At 42.7% G+C, this 21,413-nt stretch overlaps 1 protein-coding gene across 2 annotated transcripts in view; it reads left to right on the plus strand.

Moving 5' to 3' along the window:
• The window catches only part of LOC110525151 (transmembrane and coiled-coil domain protein 3), a 49,976-nt gene that overhangs the window by 12,157 nt on the left and 16,406 nt on the right, over positions 1–21,413 (plus strand). For both annotated transcript variants that reach the window (XM_021605109.3, XM_021605103.3), the window contains exon 2: positions 18,050–18,250. In XM_021605109.3, coding sequence (XP_021460784.1) covers positions 18,050–18,250 — 201 coding nt within the window. The remainder of the gene's footprint in view (positions 1–18,049; positions 18,251–21,413) is intronic.

The raw sequence follows: 21,413 nt of genomic DNA on the forward strand, positions 1-21,413 counted from the left end.
CCAATGTGTCAGAGGAAAACTGTTCAACTGGCGACCGGGGTCAGCCTTCAGGCACCCGGCCCGCCACAAGGAGTTGCTAGGGCGAGATGAGCCAAGTAAAGCCCCCCCGGCCAAATCCTCCTCTAACCCGGACGGTGCTGGGCCAATTGTGCGCCGGCCTATGGGACTCCCGGCCAATGCCGGTTGCGGCTCAGCCCAGGAAGGAACCCGGATCTGTAGTAACGCCTCTAGCACTGCGATGCAGTGCCTTAGACCGCTGCGCCACTCGGGAGGCCCCCGATTCATTAGCATTCTGATTGCATTGTCTTAGTTCTCATCAGATAATGCTAGGCCCACAACTACATTTGCAGCCTACCAGTTAGAAATGACTTGAGATGGGTAAACTTATCTGACTTACTGAGATTTGGGTTCTTTTCAATTTCCGTGTCATATTGACTCCAAAGCGTTTTCCATTGGCTAATGTCTTCCAATAACGTTTCACTGACCAGTTTGGGTAGTTTCACTGTGTGATTTTGCACATTGTCCAAACGATGGGAAGTAGCACTTGCATTGTCCTCAAACTGTTTGATACATGTTTTCCTTACAATTATTTTGTCCATATTGCACTGTTCACCTCTTAATTCAATTTGTCAATGTCTTGGTCATAGTCATTCAATGTCTTCTCCACGTACCTGATTAATTCTGATTAACAGGCGTGTCGTAGCCGTCCTAGTCATTCCTCAAATCCATTTCAATTGTGCAAGTTGCTCGGCTATGGTTTCTCCTGGTTAACTCCACGTTTCCAATATAATCCTCATTATCCCTTTTGTCATTTTCTTTGAGGAATCCTTTCATTCCCTTCCTCTTTGGTTATGGCACCAATTTGTGGTGTATAGTCAGGAGGTATTGATTCAGTGGTTGCAGTTTAATTAAATACAGGATTCTAAAACTTTGGGGAAAGGGCAATGGGAACAAAATCAAATCATAATGGCATTGACTCGTCCTGCCGATCATCAAACATTTCGGTAGCCCCACATTCCTCCTTCCCAGGTGTGCATAATCACTCGTTATGAGCACTGCTGTGGTGCAACACAGCTAAAGAGTGGTCGGAAATAGAGGTCTTCACGGTTTCAACAGAGTGGGTCCTGGGGTACACACAATACCTCATAAGGCAACGCTAAAACAGGTTTTTAGAAATGTTTGCAAATGTATAAATAAATAAAAACTGAAATAAAACATTTCCATTAGTATTCAGACCCTACTCAGTACTTTGTTGAAGCACCTTTGTCAGAGATTACAACCTCAAGTCTTCTTGGGTATGACGCTACAACCATGGCACACCTGTATTTGGGGAATTTCTCTCATTCTTGAGAGCATCTGCAATCCTCTCAAGCTCTGTCAGGTCTGATGGGGAGCGTTGCTGCACAGCTATTTTCAGGTCTCTCCAGAGATGTTCGATTGGGTTCAACTCAAAGACATTCAGAGACTTGCCCCGAAGCCACTCCTGCGTTGTCTTAGCTGTGTGCTTAGGGTCGTTGTCCTGACGGAAGGTGAACCTTCACCCCAGTCTGAGGTCCTCAGCACTCTGGAGCAGGTTATCCTCAAGGATCTCACTGTACTGTGCTCCGTTCATCTTTCCCTCAATCCTGACTAGTCTCCCAGTCCCTGCTGCTGAAAAACATCTCAACAGCATGATGCTTCACCGTAGGGATGGTGACAGGTTTCCTTCGGATGTGACGTTTGGAAATCAGGCCAAAGAGTTAAATCTTGGTTTCATCAAACTAGAGAATCTGATTTCTCATGGTCAGAGTCCTTTAGGTGCCTTTTGGCAAACTCCAAGTGGGCTGTCATAGGCCTTTTACTGAGGCGTGGCTTCCGTCTGGCCACTCTACCATTAAGGCCTGATTGAGTGCTGCAGAGATGGGAGAACCTTCCAGAAGGACAACCATGTCCACAGAGGAACTCTGGAGCTCTGTCAGAGTGACCATCAGGTTATTGGTCACCTCCCTGACCAATGAACTTCTCCCCCGTTTGCTCACTTTGGCCGGGTGGCCAGCTCTAGCAAGAGTGTTGGTGGTTCCAAACTTATTCCATTTAAGAATGTGATGGAGACCACTGTGTTATTGGAGACCTTCAATGCTGCAGACATTTTTGGTACCCTTCCCCAGATCTGTGCCTCGACACAATCCTGTCTGAGTTCTATGGACAATTCCTTCGACCTCACGGTTTGCTTTTTGCTCTGAAAGGCACTGTCAACTGTGGGACCTTATATAGACAGGTGTGCCTTTCCAAATCATGTCCAATCAATCATGTCCACCTCAGGTGTACTCCAATCAAGTTGTAGAAACATCTCAAGGATGATCAATGGAAACAGGATTCCCCATGAGCTAAATTTCGAGTCTCATAGCAAAGGGTCTTAATACTTTAAAAACCAGTTATGCATTAGAGGGCGCTATTAAAATTTTGGGATGAAAAACGTTCCCGTTTTAAACAAGATATTTTGTCACGAAAAGATGCTCGACTATGCATATAATTGACAGCTTTGGAAAGAAAACACTGACGTTTCCAAAACTGCAAAGATATTGTCTGTGAGTGCCACAGAACTGATGTTACAGGCGAAACCCAGATAAAAATCCAACCAGGAAGTGACGCATTTTTTGAAACCGCCTCATGCCAATGACTCCTTATCGACCGCATTTTCCGGTCGATTTCTCAGCCAAGCATGATGAACAAACGGGAGCTATTTCGCCTACAAAAATAATATTTTTGGAAAAAGAACATTTGCTATCTAACTGGGAGTCTCCTGAGTGAAAGCATCCGAAGTTCTTCAAAGGTAAATTATTTAATTTGGTTGCTTTTCTTATTTTGGTGAAAATGTTGCCTGCTGCCAGCAGAGCCTAGCATAGCATTATGCCATGATAAACTTACACAAATGCTTGTCTAGCGTTGGCTGTAATGCATATTTTGAAAATCTGAGATGACAGTGTTGTTAACAAAAGGCTAAGCTTGTGTTTGAATATATTTCATTTGCGATTTTCATGAATAGGAAAAGTTTCTAGGGGTAATTTATGTCCACTGCGTTATGCTAATAAAAATGGCTCTTCACCAAAATCATTTTCAGTGTTGTAACCAAATCATTTCTCATAATTTGTTTTACAAATGAAACTTATGTTTCGAGAAAGTAGATAATTTACATCAAATGTAACTATAATTTCAGTGAAGTGCAGTGACATAAACTTCAGACTTCAGCTTGCAGGCAGATCACGCTCCCCACAGCAAGCACTGCAGGTGGCGTCTTTAAAAATTTTTTTTTTTTTTTTTTTAAACTATCAAATTCATTAACATGGTTTGCAAATGTAGAAGTACTATAGCAACAATAGTAATTCATGCAACTGAGAGAGCGAAAAACAGATTATGAAGTACCCGAGGGTGGTGCCATGGGTGGCGAGACAGAGGTGGCCGGTGGAGCTTTTCTCTTCCTTTTCTGTGCTGCAGTTGAGAGAAAAGGCAGACAGAGCATGGTTCATGAAAACCATTTATAACTTTTGGAGGAAGCTGAAGAAGTTTTGGAGGAGGTGGACATGCCTTGTTGCTGGTGCTATGGACTGTAGTTATGTAAAGAGAGAAAAAAACTGCAGTTTTATAAAACACATAACAAAAAGTACCCATGGAGGTGGCTGTATTCAAATTGCTGGGGGCAGGTACACCAGTGCTTAGACCCGGTAGAGACGGCATTAAACGGGGGCCCTTCAATAACTGAAAGTCAAAAGGGAAGAGGCTACACTTCTTAAACCCTTCCACCACATAGCACATTTCCTTGTAGAGCTAGTAGGGGTAGCGGAATTCTCTGGCAAAATTGTGATTTGTTTACCATGTAGGAGTGGTCAAAATAGCTACAGTTCCTTGGATAATTCAGCCTTTAAAGGGCCAAGGTATGCAACGTCCAGCTGCTGCAGGACATGGGTGCTGTGTGGTGGAAGACAAAGAAGGATAACCCCTTCCCTTAGTGTAGCCGTGAGTACCTCTGGGTCCATGTGGCTCTTGTGCCCATCAAAGAGGAGAAGGAGAGTGCGCTCCTTCACTGCATGCTTAACGAAGTGCTGAAACTACTTCCTGAACAAGTCCCTGTCAATGTAGCCACTGTTGGACCGTCCATACAAGGCTTGGGGGGGGGTGCCCCCCAGTGTGTAGTGGCCGCCGGGGAAACAGTTGGGGTAGATGATAAATGGGGGGCCGTCTTACCCAGCTGCATTGAAGAAGGCCAGTACTGTTATGTGCTCCTTGGTCCCCGGAGCCTGCTGGTATTCTTGTTTTGCACCCCGGGAAGCCAGCAGTTTGTGCCTGCTATGGCCTCTACGAAACCCAGACTCATCACAGTTTTAGATTTGTCTGGGTTTCTTCCTCAACCCGCTCTCCTCCAAGTGCTTCTTATAAGAAGTGAAGAAGGTGTCCATTGCCAAATCATAGACTTAATTAGACTTAAGAAGGTGTCCACATTTCCCACCACCTCTTCCCCAGTGGTGGAATTGTCTCCCCTGAGTGCCGAAACCTAGAATAAAATAGAATATAAATGGTTGATCCAGGATTAAAATGTTTATTTTGGCATCACCATAAACATCCACATTTACATCACACACATTGAGAACAGTCAGTCCAGCATTCTACATACACAAACACATGCGTATTTTTGTCAGCGTATTTCATCAGCCTCTGTCTGGTGAAGGGTAACCCTTGGCTGGCGCAGTAGATACAGTACTGCACCAGATCATTTTTATCCTCTGGTGCAAGCAATATGGGTGGTCCACTGCGTCAACCGTGGGTCACCAGGCCGCTCAGCCTGTCTGCCAGGGTCTGCCGAGGTACACCATGCACCTTGGTAGATAAGAAAAGAAAACTGTTACTAACAGATGAAATTCACATACAGGTGATAATCTCCGAAAAACAAAAGAAGACTGTTACTCACGCCTCTTGGGAGGAAGGAACGCAACACCCTGCTACACTCAACTCCCCATGGAGTGAAAGAGGTATGTGATTGTAGGTGGGGTGTTGCGTTCCCTCCTCCAAGAGGCGTCCGTAACGTAATGGGGGCTCATCCAGGATAATTAAACCAACCAGACCCCGCTGCTCTGAGCTCTCTGATTGGTGATTGAGGTGTGGTGGTAGGTTGTGAGTTTGGGTGACTTGTTTAGTTTGTGTGTTCAGTAGGCTGCTTTGTACAAAATGGCTGCCTCAGCCGTCTCCAAGTTTATTGAAGCGCCCTCTGTTGATCGGTTGGTGGGGTTGCGTAAAGTAGACCTTTGCGCCACAGCTGACCATTATGGACTCTTCGTCCCTGAGAAAGCCCTAAAGGCTGAGCTTTTGGTGCTAGTCAGGGAGGGTTTAGTGAGAAAATAAATGTTCTCGTTGAAAGATGAGAGGGAGGCTTCAGGAGAGGAGACGGGTAGACCTTCTGATGCCAAGTCGGAGGACGGCGCGGAGGAAGGGGTTGCTCGTACCCCCTTTATATTCCCCCAATTCGACACTTTATCTTCTGCTTCGGGTCGTTCAGACGGGACCGGTAGGCTAAAGGTGAGGCTGGCCCATTTGGAAATGGAACAAAAAGATAGTGTGTTAGACAGATGGAGTTTGATTTAGAAATGAGGAAAATGGAAATAGAAGCCGACAAGGAGGTTAGGATCCGACAACTGGAGCTAGACGCTGACTCCACAACCTGCTCATCATCAAGCCCACTTCGATGTAAGTTAAACATATTGTGTTAGTCCCTCCATTTCGGGAGTCGAAAGTTGATTCCTATTTCTCTGCATTTGAACTTATGGCCGCTGCGCTGCATTGGCCACTTGAGGTTTGGCAGCTCCTGTTGCATTGTAAATCCAACAATTGTTTACAGACAGATTATTTCACTTATAATTCACTGAATCACAATTCCAGTGGGTCAGAAGTTTACATACATTAAGTTGACTGTGCCTTTAAACAGCTTGGAAAATTCCAGAAATTGACGTCATGGCTTTAGAAGCTTCTGATAGGCTAATTGACATCATTTGAGTCAATTGGACGTGTACCTGTGGATGTATTTCAAGGCCTACCTTCAAAATCAGTGCCTCTTTGCTTGACATCATGAGAGAATTAAAAGAAATCAGCCAAGACCTCAAAGAAAAATTGTAGACCTCCAAGTCTGATCCATCGTTGGGAGCAATTTCCAAACGCCTGAAGATACCACGTTCATCTGTACAAACAATAGTACGCAAGTATAAACACCATGGGACCACGCAGCCGTCATACTGCTAAGGAAGGAGATGCGTTCTGTCTCCTAGAGATGAACATACTTTGATGCGAACGGTGCAAATCAATCCTAGAACAACAGCAAAGGACCTTGTGAAGATGCTGGAGGAAACGGGTACGAAAGTATCTATATCCACAGTAAAATGCGTCCTATGTTGACATAACCTGAAAGGTCGCTCAGGAAGAAAGAGCCACTGCTCCAAAACCGCCATAAAAAAGCCAGACTACGGTTTGCAACTGCTCAAAGGAATAAAATATCTTATCTTTTGGATGTCCTCTGGTCTGATGAAACAAAAATAGAACTGTTTGGCCATAATGACCATCGTTATGTTTGGAGGAAAAAGGGAGAGGCTTGCAAGCTGAAGAACACCATCCTAACAGTGAAGCACGGGTGTGACAGCATCATGATGTGGGGGTGCTTTGCTGCAGGATGGACTGGTGCACTTCCCAAAATAGATGGCATCATGAAGAGGGGAAAATTACATCTCAAGACATCAGTTAAAGCTTGGTTGCAAATGGCTCTTCCGAATGGACAATGACCCCAAGCATACTTCCAATGTTGTGGCAAAATGGCTAATTAAGGACAACAAAGTCAAGGTATTGGAGTGGCCATCACAAAGCCCTGACCTCAATCCTATACAACATTGTGGACAGACCTGAAAAAGCATGTGCGAGCAAGGAGGCCTACAAACTTGACTCACTTACACCTGCTCTGTCAGGAGGAATGGGCCAAAATTCACCCAACTTATTGTGGGAAGCTTGTGGATGGCTACCCGAAAATGTTTGACCCAAGTTAAACAATTTAAAGGCAATGCTACCAAATACTAATTGAGTGTTTGTGAACTTCTGACCCACTGAGAATGTGATGAAGGGAAAAAAAGCAGAAATAAATCACTCTACTATTATTCATTTGCACGAAATCCGTGAATGTTTTTGCTGTCACGAAAAGGGTCACGTGATTGCGGACTGCCCGTTTAAAAATAAATAAACTGCAACAGTCCCTGTCACCATCCCCTAAATTAAAAAGTGTGGGTTTAGTCCAGTCTTTGGCTGTAGTAGACAACCCAGAAATCAAAACTGCAGATGATAAATTGGTTCAAGCATTTCCCCATGTTTGTGTGTTAACAAGGGCACAATCTCACAAGCTGGGAAATGTGGTGGATTGTCTAGTTCCATTTTTGAGAATGTTGAGGTAGAAGACAATGCACTGAGTATTCCTTCTGCAAGGCCGGCAGTTTTTACAAGGCAGGGGAAAGCGAAATCTTGCCCCAATCACATGGCATTCTTTTGTCTGTCACCCCCGAGAAGGTGATTGAATGTCAAAAGGGAGACACCAGTCTTCGCAAGTGTTTTGCTTCGGTAATTTTCACTGAGGAAGCTAAAACTAAGGAGACCGCCTACTTTATGGAAGCAGGAGTTTTGATGCGTAAATGAGCAGCTCATAACACAGTCAGTGACTGGAGTGAAGTGTGTCAAGTGGTTGTTCCTAAACCGTTCCGACAGCAGGTGCTGTCACTCACCCAAACGGGAACCGTTTGAACGAGTGATAATCGATTGTGTCGGTCCGTTGCCGAAAACCAGGTCAGGTAACCAGTTCTTACTAACAATAATGTGCAGTGCTACTCAACACCCAGAGGCTATCCCTCTCCGTACTATAACGGCTAAGACTGTGGTGAAGGCACTAGTGAAGTTCTTCTCGACGTTTTGACTCCCTAAAGCAATCCAAACTGATCAGGGAACCAACTTTATGTCAAGACTGTTCTCAAATGTGTTAAAGACACTGTGTATTTCCCATCAGGTCTCCAGTCCGTATCATCGTATCAAGTTTTGAAGGAGAATATCCTATCTCCTAAACCCAGTAGCTCCCCTGAAAATGTGTTTGATTATGTCAGTAAAATGCGGGAGAGACTGCACGCCGCATGTGTGTTAGCCCTGTCTCCTCTCCTCCTCTCAAAAACGCATGAAGTTACATTGGCCGTTCTTTTGCACCAGGAGATCAAGTTTTAGTTTTGTTGCCAATCCCTGGCTCATCTTTGTCGGCACGTTTTTCTGGGCCATATCTTGTGGAAAAGATCTGTGACACCAATTATGTGATAAAGACCCCAGATCGTAGGTGTTCTTCCCGTGTGTGTCATGTTAACATGCTGAAAGCATATGTGCGTGATTCTTCAGACAGCTCCTCTGGTAAGCCGTCTCCAGTGTGGCTGCGGTGGTGCTGAAGCCTGGCTGGGACCTAGAGGAGGATAAGGAGGACGGGTTGGAGTTACGCCATACGTTACAGCAATGTGAACACTTATGTAATTCGGAGATGCTGAAAAAGTTACCCTCTCAAATGGAACATTTGGATAACGATCAAACTAATGATCTTATCCTATTGATAAATAGTTTTCTCAATGTGTTTCAGGACGTTCCAAGTCGCACTTCTATCTTAGAACATGACGTGGATGTGGGGAACACTGCTCCTATACGTCAGCATCCGTCCCGGGTTAACGCTAAGAAAAGGGAGGTAAAAAAAGTGAGGTAGCTTATTTATTACTGAATGACATGATAAAACCCAATAACAGCTCCTGGAGTTCCCCGTGTAATCTCGTTCCTAAACCTGACAGTACGCCCCGCTTATGTACGGACTATTGTCGCGTAAATGCTGTTACAAAGTCTGATTCTTTTCCTCTACCTCGCTTAGATGACTGCATTGATAGAATTGGCTCTGCTGCTTACGTTAGTAAGTTAAATTTGCAAAAAAATTATTGGCAGGTGCGTCTGACCTCTCGAGCTTCTGACATCTCTGCTTTCGTTATGCCTGATAACTTCGCACAATGCACTGTGATGCCCTTTGGAATGTGTAATGCACCTGTCCCTTTTCAGCTTCTAGTTAACATTGTGTTTGCGGATGTGCCAAATTGCACTGCTTACCTTGACGATGTGGTGATTCATTAGTCTACTTGGTCTAATCTCGCCACCTTGAAAAGTGTGTTTCAGCGGTGAAATGTAACACCCAATCAAAATCTTGCCGCTGGGTGCGAGTGGACAATCCATTTATGTACTACAAAATTCTCCAGACTTCCAAGGGAGGCGTGACCACGACATGATTGTGGACGTATGGCAACGCAAGACTAGTCTAGGCCTAGCCTATATTCTGACTCTTCATTTTCTGCTGTCTCAATGCAGCATTCATCCCCCTTTTTCCAGCTTTTGTTTAAAGACGTGGAATCAGTATTTCACTCATATTCAAATTTTGACATAGACAGTGTGGAAACAGAGGATTATAAACATTTAGAGTAGAGCATTTAAACTTTGAAGTGGCACTCACCCCTTTTAAAAAGTGTTTTACTTTAATTGAGTCTATTAGAGATAGCAGCGGCATATTTAACTAGCCTAAAAAAAAAATATTTTTTTATTTTATTTTACCAGGCAAGTCAGTTAAGAACAAATTCTTATTTTCAATGACGGCCTGGGAACAGTGGGTTAACTGCCTGTTCAGGGGCAGAACGACAGATTTGTACCTTGTCAGCTCGGGGGTTTGAACTCGCAACCTTCCAGTTACTAGTCCAACGCTCTAACCACTAGGCTACCCTGCCGCCCCCATAAATAAATAAAATTCCACTCTGGGAAAAGTGCTTAGGTTATTCAGAATTAGTCTGTCATTAGGTGTTAGGAAACTTCTACATTTCAACTGATGTCTCCCACTTTCTCTGCATCCCTTAGTTAGTCTAAGTCAAATGTGTGTTGCACAAGTGCAGTTTTGTTCTTTTTTTATTTTGTGGTGTTAGTTATTCATGTTTGTTCTCTACACTATACAAGGTGTTTTATAATGAGTATGACACTGGAAAGGACAGCTGTGGGATGAGGAAGAGTGGGAAAGAGAGGGGACGGGGGATGAATAGTCACAGATACAGCACAGATGCAGTCTGACTACATTTAGAAATGTTTTTGTGAACGAGTTTTTGAAAATCTTGTTCACATTAAAAAATCTGTCTCGGCAACATTCCGTTGAAACCAGGAAATTGCCCCACTCTCGTTCCGCTGCTTGCTCGCTGCACCATGTGCTGAGGAGGCTAGCCCATATTTGTCTCCTCTCTCTTGTTCTGTCTTTCTCTCGCTCTCGCTAGCGGGATGGCTCTGTCTCTGGTGGGGGAGTGTGTGTGTCTGTTTCTCGCTTCTCTCCTTCTCTTGTCTTCCACTGAGACTAGCAGGATGGCTCTAGCGGCGGGGGGAGTGTGGTGTGTCTGTCACCATGAGGATCAGCACTGGCCAGCTGCCTGGTAGCAATACCAATAAAGCACCACAGGATCCTTCCTCTCTCTCTCCCCCCCGTGTGTGTGTGTGTGTCTCTCTGAGAGATGCCAGCTTCGTGTGTTTGTGTTTTACTGAAACGTCCCCCTGGTGAGGAGCAATGGATTCACTATGCAGCTTCTCACATTCAGCATCGAACCACACACTACTCAATATTTATCACACAGCTCAATATGTTACCACACCCCTAGTATATGGCTTTTTCACACCATTTTTTTGCATTACTCAATATTTGTTCCATAACTCTATCTATTACGCCCTCTGCTCAATTGACTGGTATTTTTGCTTCAATTGATAGAATCAAGTATTTTTATGCTGCTCAACTCAATAGCATAGTCATTAAACACATTTTTTGAAGGTGTAGGGTTGGGAAAGCATATGAATTATGAACTGCAAGTTTTTCTTCAATTCAGACAGATTCTGTGCTCTAATAGCATCAAAACGAAGTAAATAGCCGATTATGACAGCAGTATAACTGGCCCCTCTCAATGCTCCATTGTTGTGTGCATATGAGCGAAAGGTTTGTTATTGCATGAAATTGGATTATAACTCAGATCATTGATCCAAGAAGGGATTCATTGTAGCACAAGATATTACAGCAATATCTTCTAGTGCTATACTGGCCCTGACCATACCCGAACAGGTTGTCTGTCAATGGACTTGAGTTGTTGTTTTTCCCCAGACCACAAAAGTGGTCCCTGATGTGTTTTTCTATTCGAGTTAAAATGACACAAAAACACACACAGACACACTCGCTACAATCTTCAGTTCAGAGTGTCAGTCAAGACTAGTGCTAGGAAGGTTGTGTAGTGCTGGGTTTGGTCTGATTGACACAGCCTTGATTACAGTCACCGGATTACAATCATCACTCATAAAAAGCAGGAGCTGAGGCAAAACATTGGTTGACTTGACAAACAAGACGAACTGGCAACAGACAAACAGAGAACGCAGGTATAAGTACCCAGGGGATAATGGGGAAGATGGGTGACACCTGGAGGGGGGTGGAGACAAGCACAAGGACAGGTGAAACAGATGTGACATCTCTACTACTGACTGACACACTGAACTGAAGATTGTAGTGAGTGTGTATCTGTGTGTGTTTTTGTGTGTGTTTGTGCGTGTGTGTGTTTTGTTCAGGCAGGTAGATGTAACCTTGCCTGAAACTAAGAAACCTCACCTTCGTTGAACTGTGTGTGATTCAATGTGAATCACTATAATTGACTAGGTAAACACTGTGTGGAGCAGGGCCTCTTGTGCTAGAGAAGAGACTGCTAGCTAGTGGACAGAAGAGCAGGCAGATACTCCTTTACAGCTGAGGCAGGCTCCCTCCCCTGAAAGTCCTCAATCTTGGTAACGATACCAGTATCACGATACCATGATACTTGCTTTTCAATGGCAAAGAAGAAATTACAAAGCAGACTTACCTCTATGTTCCTTTAAAAACCTGCTGTATGTAAAATATTGTGTGATATAGCTTGGAAAAATACAAATGTGACACGTGACAGAAGGCGGTGTATAATGTTAATGTATAATGTTCTTTCTCAGGTAAATAAGTCTGCTTCATGTTTTGTTTCCTTGCCACAATATTTCCATGTATTGCGATACTGCTATTGTGATAACCCTATTGGTTAGAGTAGGGCCATGCATGGCCGGCCCCGGGCAATTCCACCCCCCCCTGTTTCAGCCATGATGGAAACACAAACGTCTGAGTCTTTTTAAACCAAGCACAGGTTTAAATCCCTCCAGTGGAAATGGCCCACAAGACTCTGGACCCAGTGAGGCCCCCACATCGCTCGCCTATCGTTGTCTCCTACATTAGTAGAATCCTCTCCCTTTCTCTTTTTCATTTCTATAAGTCCTTACCCAGGGACCTCCACTCGCCTCCCCAACTTCCCTCCTCACCAATAGTATACCTCTGCGCAGGCTTCGGAAAAAACTTAAGTGAAAATGAGAGTAGCTCCAAGGCAGATTGGGAGTACAGTCAGTACACTTTCTTATTAGCTGTAATTCATTTCTAAGAGTCTTTCATCCAAAGAGAAGTACAGATTGAGAAGCAGTTTGAGAGTCAGTTGTGTAGAAACGCGAGACGAACGGCAGTGTAAGTTATAGCGCGACAAGGAGCAGGTGTGCAGTAAATGTGAATGTAGCCTACTAGTTTTGTTTTTCTGATGAGTACTATTCTTTCCAAGATCACCAACTCATGTCAGGTTTTGCCCCAGCTGCAAGCCAAGAGTCATCAATATAGAAGTCATCCGAGCACCAAACCTCTCCCTACGTTCCACATCATGGCACCGTTCAGTACTATAACTGCAATGGCAGCTTCACGCTTCAATCTAAACCAGAAATAGCCTAAACGGGTTGTCCTCAAACTGAAGGCATAGAATCAAAGAGCTGTTGCCTCAAGCATTTTCCAGTGGTTCCAGAGCCAGACTAACATGCCGTGCATTCTGGGTAACTCTGGGGCAGAAACAGACAGGTCTTTGTGTCTGTCTCTGAACTCAAAAACACCACTGGTAATCGGACCAGACACACACGCACACACTTCTCTGCACTTCCTCATCAAAGAGGACATGTAACCAGCTTCTCTCTCGGAGTCTGACAGAGTGTACCATTTTGAGTTTTCGAAGGATTAAAATACAGCGTTGTATTGGGGCACCCTCTTAGATATTAAAATAAGATTAAACTTGTCCCACCCAGGGCCCATATGTCAGAAGACAATGATTGAGTCAGGACAGAGGATCCATATGCATTAGCTGGGCCATTGGACCACAGTCCTGGACAGAGGCTGGACAATGAATTGTTCTCTGCAAAGAATGAGGCCTCTGTTCTGTCTGCTTGACACGCAGTGAGAGGGAGAGAGGCTGGAGAAAGAGAGGGAGGCAGGGATGTGGTTGTAAAGAGAGTGTTCTGTTCGGTCTCTTGTTCTACAGTATTTATACATATACAGGAACCACATGCTACGATAGAATGGCAGATAAAGCCTGAGTAGATGCATACGTAAGAACTAAAGGCTGCTGCAGGTAGTAGTTCTCACAGTGTATCTGTAAAACCATAATGGTTCAACCCACATCCTACCAAGATCTGTGCAGACCTACGTTATAGTCTTCATGATGTTCATAACTTCACGCTTTCTCACTGTATCACACAGAAACCTAGTGTGTGGCATCAGGAAGGAGAGGCATCAGCTGACGCGATCTGAGAAAGATGGCATCCTAGCAGTTCCTCGTAGGCTACTCTACCCCTTTGTCTTCCAAATGATAGTTTGAACTACCACCAAGCTATTTGCACTAATAGATTAACTTTCAGTTATAGCCAACAGAAACGCAACCTTCCCCATTACGCACATGCCCCAGAAACGCTCGATAAGGCCCGCAGCATGGAATCGTGGGAGAAAGAGACTTTATCCAATTCTTTTGAAGCTGTATTGGAGAAACACTTCGCACGAGCCTCAATGCCTTCCTGGACTAGCTGAAATCATGGCCTGTATGAATACAAGAAAGACATCAAAGAGCTGTGCGATGACTGTGTTTCTTTGTCCAAGCTCGTGGGAAAATCCGAGGCCACTATTACCAAACACAGAGAATCACTTGAACCCCTAGAACCCATGCTTGAACTTCTAGAATCCAATCTTTTTGAGATGGAAGATTAAAAGAAGGTTCTCTCCTTGCTCAATAAATCTAGAAAAAGTAATTGAAAAGAACAATGCTATTTCCTACTTAACAGACTATATCCCCAAATTGTTCCCACTGCTGTCTGGTTCTCTCATAGAACTTAAAGTATGTGCTGTCACCACATAGGCATACCTCGGCCTAACAAGAAGATAATGATAATGAAGCTTCTCCGGTATACTGACGCCGACCACATGGTCAAGGCTTCCAGGGATTCTTCACTGGAGATTGCGGCCAAGCCGTGCGCTTTGCCCATGACTTCAGTGCACACACCAGGAGCAGACACCAGTCCTGCTACCCTCTGATGAACAAGGCACTGGAGGCCGGCTACCAAGCCTTCCTCCTCTACCCAGCAACCATCAAGTTGACTCGGGCGACAGAGCAGCTAACCTTCCAGAACATTACCACGGCTGAATGCTTCATTGCATCCTGGGACTCTACTGCAATGAAAATGAATTACTTAAAAATAATACAATGAGATTTTCTGAATTTTTGTTTTAGATTCCGTCTCTCACAGTTGAAGTGTACCTATGATAGAAATGACAGACCTCTACATGCTTTGTAAGTAGGAAAACCTGCAAAATCGGCAGTGTATCAAATACTTATTCTCCCCACTGTATATATATTCCTACTCAAACAAACATTACCAATCTGTTCATAATGGAACAAAGATATACCAGCAGTAGATATCAACTGCAGTACCTTCTGGTCCAGTATCACATTTTCATCAAGAAACCCAAAACATTTTGCCCATGAGTTATGCGATTCCCAAAAACTTTCCAGATGAACACATGTATGCTCTCCCCCCAGGGTACTCTTGGCACATTTATTCATATGGTCTGGAAGTGCCCAGAGGTTTTCTCCTTTAGGCATTCTGTGGCTTCATCACTATCTGGCATTTTGTCTAAACCCATCTCATGTCTGCCTAATGTGCTTATGTTTAATGACGACTCATCACTGGTCATAACATACAGGCAGAGAAAGATTTGGCTTGCCGGCCCAACAGCAGCCAAGACACTCTGCCACATCAGAAATGTATTTACTAATGGACATAGCTCAAGTTGAACTCTCAATCTCTCGATTGCATGTTGCAAAATCAGAGAATATTAACATGTGTACAACAACACTTGGCAGTATGAAATCATTACTTAGGGGGCAGTATTTTGATGTTTGGATGAAAAATGTACTTAAATGAAACTGCCTATTTCTCAGGCCCAGAATCTAGAATATGCATATAATAGTCAGATTAGGATAGAAAACACTCTAAAGTTTCCAAAACGGTCAAATTATTGTCTGTGAGTATAACAGAACTGATATTGCAGGCGAAAACCTGAGGAAAATCCAACCAGGAAGTGCTGTTTTTCCTGAAACTTCTCTGTTCCATTGCATGCCTTCCCTCCATTTAAAGGGTTATCAACTAGATTCCTTTTCCTATGGCTTCCACATGGTGTGAACACTTTAGACATAGTTTCAGGCTTTTATTCTGAAAAATTAGCAAGAAAGATCACATCGTCTCATTGGATGGCTGGGTGCCAGCAGAGTTTTGCATGCGTGAGCAGCTTGGAGCAGACATTTTCTCTCTCACTCCTATTGAAAAAGCTACGGTCCGGTTGAAATATTATTGATTATTTATTGTAAAAACAACCTGAGGATTGATTATTAAAAAACGTTTCACATGTTTCTACAAACTTTATAGATAGTATTTGGAATTTGTCTGCCCCGTCGTGACCGCTCGAGCCTGTGGATTTCTGAACATAACGTGCCTTGTCAACAAAAAAAGTTATAAAAACCTGATCACAAAAAAATGAAAGAAATAGTAAGTTAGTGCCAGTGAGAGACTAAAATGTTGCTGTTTCAAAACCAAGCAGGAGTAGGCTTCTGTTGTGTTCTTGCGAAACACATCTAACCCTTGTGGGAGTATAAATGTTGTATGAAGACAAAGATAAGGTTGTCAGCAACTTTGGTGCTATACTAAGAGCTTGATACACAGTTTTACAAAATACCAAAATACTGGTACCGACAGTGATGGGAATGAAAAGAGGAAGCGCTGAGCTGAAAGTGTGTATCTGAATGTGTGTGTGTTGTGTGTCTCTCTCTTTGTGTGTGTGTGTCAAAACAACTTAACCAGGCTTTTTCTGAACCCTCTCAATGTTTCAGCTGACAGTCATGGGGCAGAGGGGAAGCTGTCAAGTTGTCAAATTGAGTTTTAGTCCATTGATCAAGGGTTAGGCTACAACACGGTTAGGGATAACCGTAACCCTTGTGTGATTTTCCCCCTCAAATTTCCTTGGTGGTATTCAGTGTTATAAAATGGTTCAAAGTAAGTGCTGTTGGGAACCTATATTGATCAAGGATTAGGCTACAGCATTCTGAAGTAGTTTTATGGGTGTTTTTTGTCTTTCCTTGTATGCTTCAGTAATTATATAAATCGATAGTTTAAGCCTTTTTATCTCACATGGCTTTGATATTCAGTCAGTAAATAAATGATTAACACTATGACTTCGGAAGTGTGAATTGTTCTCTTTTCTCGTAATGATGAACTTCTCACATACTTAATATTCTCACACAAGGTTTTGCCAAGATGGTTCACTTCAACTCTGTGAGGAACAAGATACTGTAGTTTAGTGAAAGCTATATGAACAAGATACTGTAGTTTAGTGAAAGCTATATGAACAAGATACTGTAGTTTAGTGAAAGCTATATGAACAAGATACTGTAGTTTAGTGAAAGCTATATGAACAAGATACTGTAGTTTAGTGAAAGCTATATGAACAAGATACTGTAGTTTAGTGAAAGCTATATGAACAAGAGACTGAAAAACTGGCAACAACAAAAACCCTAATCCCAATGGTTGTTTCTAGTCAGTTGTGGTGTAGATTCTAGTCCCAACCATAGCCCAACAGCCTGGTAGGTAAATATCTGATTAGTACCACCATTTTACTTATCTAAAAACATTATTACTTGTCTTACAGGATCAACGTGATAACAATGTGCTGATTCCATAGGAAAATAATAACACTGTGTCAATACCGAAGGATGGAAGATTGGGGATTTTTGGTCCCCACAAAGATGGAAGAACCAAAAGTCCCAACAAGGAAAATTCTCACGTGGGGACATTTCCCACGTCCCCTTGATGACAACTGCTATTATAAGCTTAGGGGTTATTGTTACAATTAGGGTTAGGCGTTAGGTTTAGGGTTATAGGTTAGGGTTAAAGTAAAGGGTTATGAAACATAGGATTTTGAATAGAAATCAATTTTAGGTGCCCATAGGGATAGAAGAACAGGGTGTGTGTGTGTAAAACCCTTATTAGGCACCTGTTATATTTTGGGACCCAGATTCTAATTTGCTTGCGCTGTAGCGTCCAACAAATATGACGGCCATATTGTGTGTTATGATTATGAGAAATGCAGCATGTACATCTAGGTCAAAGATAATGACCGAGCTACACACAATACAGCACCAGAAAAATAGGTGTTTGGAACACATTTTTTAAATAGCCTTTGTGTCAATGTAGATAAGGTTGAGCTTTCCAGTGGCATTTGGAATATGTCTCATGTCAGTTAGGGGATTGAATGTTACATTGTATTATTGTCTAATCTTGTTGCCAGCCCTATGCAGCTCTCTGTGGATTAGTTTATAAACCCTTATGTAAAGTATACTTATGTACCTTATCTAAAGTGTTACAAAACACTTCCTTTGTGTGGTGGGGCTGGGTACTGTGACAGGAAAAATAACAACGTCAATGGTCTCTGTATAATGGATAAATAAAGAGGAATTGTATAGCATTGTGTCTGTCTGACTGAAGGTTCTGTGGTTGTCTCGGGCAGGCGGAACGGAGCAGTGGCGAAGGGAACTCCCGGAACATTCCGGAGTCGATGCATCACGGCAGCTTGGAGAACAACCTCGATCTGGACCTGAGCGGCATCCCAGACTCCCAACGCTACCTCGACTCCTCCCACCGCAGCCTAGACTCCTCCTACCGCTCCCTGCCCCCCGGACTCAACAGCTTGCAGCAGAAGATCCTCAGGGTTAGTTGTTAATTGGTTATAAAGATATCCTAGAGTTTAGAGTGGTGGGCCAGCAACAGGGGGAGGGATGCTGGTTCAAATCCAAAGGCCGATTGGAATATCTTGTGGGGAGTGGGCCGCAAGAGGGTTCCTGGCATAAGTGTCCTAGATGCAATCCCTTGCCATTATACAACGTGTTTGTGTGCCTAGCAGGTTTGGCTAAAATAAAAATGCATTTCTGTGGACTGTAAGGAACATGGTAAAGAACAAGAAGGCCCGTTTATGCTCCCAATTAATGGTTTATTGACAACGTTTCGATCCAAAACAAATTTTCATCAGGTTTAACGGGTGCTCACTTCGCAAAATATACACATTACACCTCGTATGACCAGGCGTCTGCATGCTTCCCAGCCGAAACAGTTCGAAAGAGTTTGTGTATACATTATGACAACATTTTGTGACGTTTTTCTTCGTTTTGGACTTCTTCAGTAAGTGTTTTTTTGGCTGTTCGGGCACACACATTTTTTTCTCAGAGCAAGCCTTAAGTCGGTAGCTGAAGTCTACTACCCTTCGTCGATGACTGGTCAACAGTAGGGATTCTTCAATAAAGTCTTTGTTGTCATTCAACAAGATTTTTTCATTGAGAAATACTGCACCAAACATCTTAGTTAGATGTAAAATTGCGTAACTAAGATCACTTCGCCAATTTTTTATTATTTTTTAAATGACATTTCTTTAGTTGTCTTAGATTAATTGACTATTTTGAAGAAGTGTATACTGGCTACAAAATAGACAAACGGTATTATCAAAGATTTACATAACTAACCCAAATATACCACAGCCTGACACTGATCCGGTGCTCCAAGTCCTTTCCTACCGCTCCGTTAAAAATCACTCCACGCTCACAGGAAAAAAACTCCCGCTCCAAATTTGCTCCATTAATTAAAATCAAAATTGAATTAACACCCATCTTTTTTTGTGACTACCTGGACCTACAATTTTTTTTAGGTATTGAAACCAAACCATATGGATTTGAATGAAAAGTATTTGAATAAACATGAAAAGGTGAATGTAAGAAGCTAACATCATTTCAAATGGGCTACATTTCATATGAAACAGTACATAAACACTCTAAATAGGTCAGGAGCCAGACAGGGAGCATAAGGCTATATTATTTATATTATTTCAAGGCTATAGGCTATAGTACATTGTGAAAGATTTGCGAGTGCGACACAATAGGCTGGTAGGGACATAAAGAGCTCAACATTTAAACAACATTTCGTTGTATTAAATCATTATAGTCTATAAATTGCACATACTTGTAATTCAATTGTGACTTACTTATAATTAAATACAAATTAAAATGAAAAATGACACAGTTGAAGTCGAAAGTTTACATACACCTTAGCCAAATACATTTGAACTCCTTTTTTCACAATTCCTGACATTTCATCCTGGTAAAAATCCCCTGTCTTAGGTCAGTTAGGATTACCAATTTATTGTAAGAATGTGAAATGTCAGAATAATAGAAAAGATAATGATTTATTTCAGCTTTTATTTCTTTCATCACATTCCCAGTGGGTCAGAAGTTTACATACACTCAATTAGTATTTGGTAGCATTGCCTTTAAATTATTTAACTTGGGTCAAACGTTTCGGGTGGCCTTCCACAAGCTTCCCACAATAAGTTGGGGGAATTTTGGCCCATTCCTCCTGACAGAGCTGGTGTAACTGAGTCAGGTTTGTAGGCCTCCTTGCTTGCACACGCTTTTTCAGTTCTACCCACATATTTTCTATAGGATTGAGGTCAGGGCTTTGTGATGGCCACTCCAATACCTTGACTTTGTTGTCCTTAAGCCATTTTGCCGCAACTTCAGAAGTATGCTTGAGGTCATTGTCCATTTGGAAGACCCATTTGCGACCAAGCTTTAACTTCCTGACTGATGTCTTGAGATGTTGCTTCAATATATCCACATCATTTTCCTCCCTCATGATGCCACCTATTTTGTGAAGTGCACCAGTCCCTGCTGCAGCAAAGCACCCACACAACATGAGGCTGCCACCCCCGTGCTTCACCTTTGGGATGGTGTTCTTCAGCTTGCAAGCCTCCCCTTTTTCCACCAAACATAATGATGGCCATTATGGCCAAATAGTTATATTTTTGTTTCATCAGACCAGAGGACATTTCTCCAAAAAGTACAATCTTTGTCCCCATGTGGAGTTGTAAACCATAGTCTGGCTTTTTTATGGTGGTTTTAGAGCAGTGGCTTCTTCCTTGCTGAGCGGCCTTTCAGGTTATGTCGATATTGGACTCGTTTTACTGTGGATATAGATACTTTTGTACCACTCGGTTTCCCTCCTTCAAAATGCATACAAAATGAATCCCAAACGTTACCAATAAACTTATCCAAACAAGTCAATCAACATTTATAATCAAACCTTAGGTACCCTAATACGCAAATAAACAATACAATTTAAGACAGAGAATCATTATTGTCTTTACCGGAGATAAACATTAAGAACGCGCTCTCTCGGCCATGCGCTTGGAAACACTACAGCCAAAATGGGAGCCACTTAGAAAAACTACAACTTCTCCCTAATTTTTGCCAAAAACCAGCTTGAAACTCTTTCTAAAGACTTGACATCTAGTGGAAGCCATAGGAACTGCAATCGGGGACAATTTTGCCCTATTATAAAAGTGCCAGGCATTGAATTCAGTGGTATGCTTTTATTTTATTTTATGGTTTGTCCTCGAGGTTTTGCCTGCCATTTCAGTTCGGTTATACTCACAGACATTATTTTAACGGTTTTAGAAACTTTAGTGTTTTCTATCCAAATCTACCAATTATATGCATATCCTAGCTTCTGGGCCTGAGTAGCAGGTAGTTTACTTTGGGCACGCTTTTCACCTGGACGTCAAAATACTGCCCCCCTATCCCAAAGAAGTTAAAGGCACAGTCAACATAGTGTATGTAAACTTCTGACACACTGGCATTGTGATACAGTGAATAATAAGTGAAATAATCTTCCTGTAAACAATTGTTGGAAAAATGACTTGTGTCATGCACAAAGTAGATGTCCTAACCGACTTGCCAAAACTATAGTTTGTTAACAAGACATTTGTGGAATGGTTGAAAAATGAGTTTTAATGACTCTAACCTAAGTGTATATAAACCTCCAACTTC

The sequence above is a fragment of the Oncorhynchus mykiss genome, chromosome 1 (genome assembly GCF_057628025.1).
Source record: "Oncorhynchus mykiss isolate SJ-2025 chromosome 1, ASM5762802v1, whole genome shotgun sequence".
Taxonomy (NCBI): domain Eukaryota; kingdom Metazoa; phylum Chordata; class Actinopteri; order Salmoniformes; family Salmonidae; genus Oncorhynchus; species Oncorhynchus mykiss.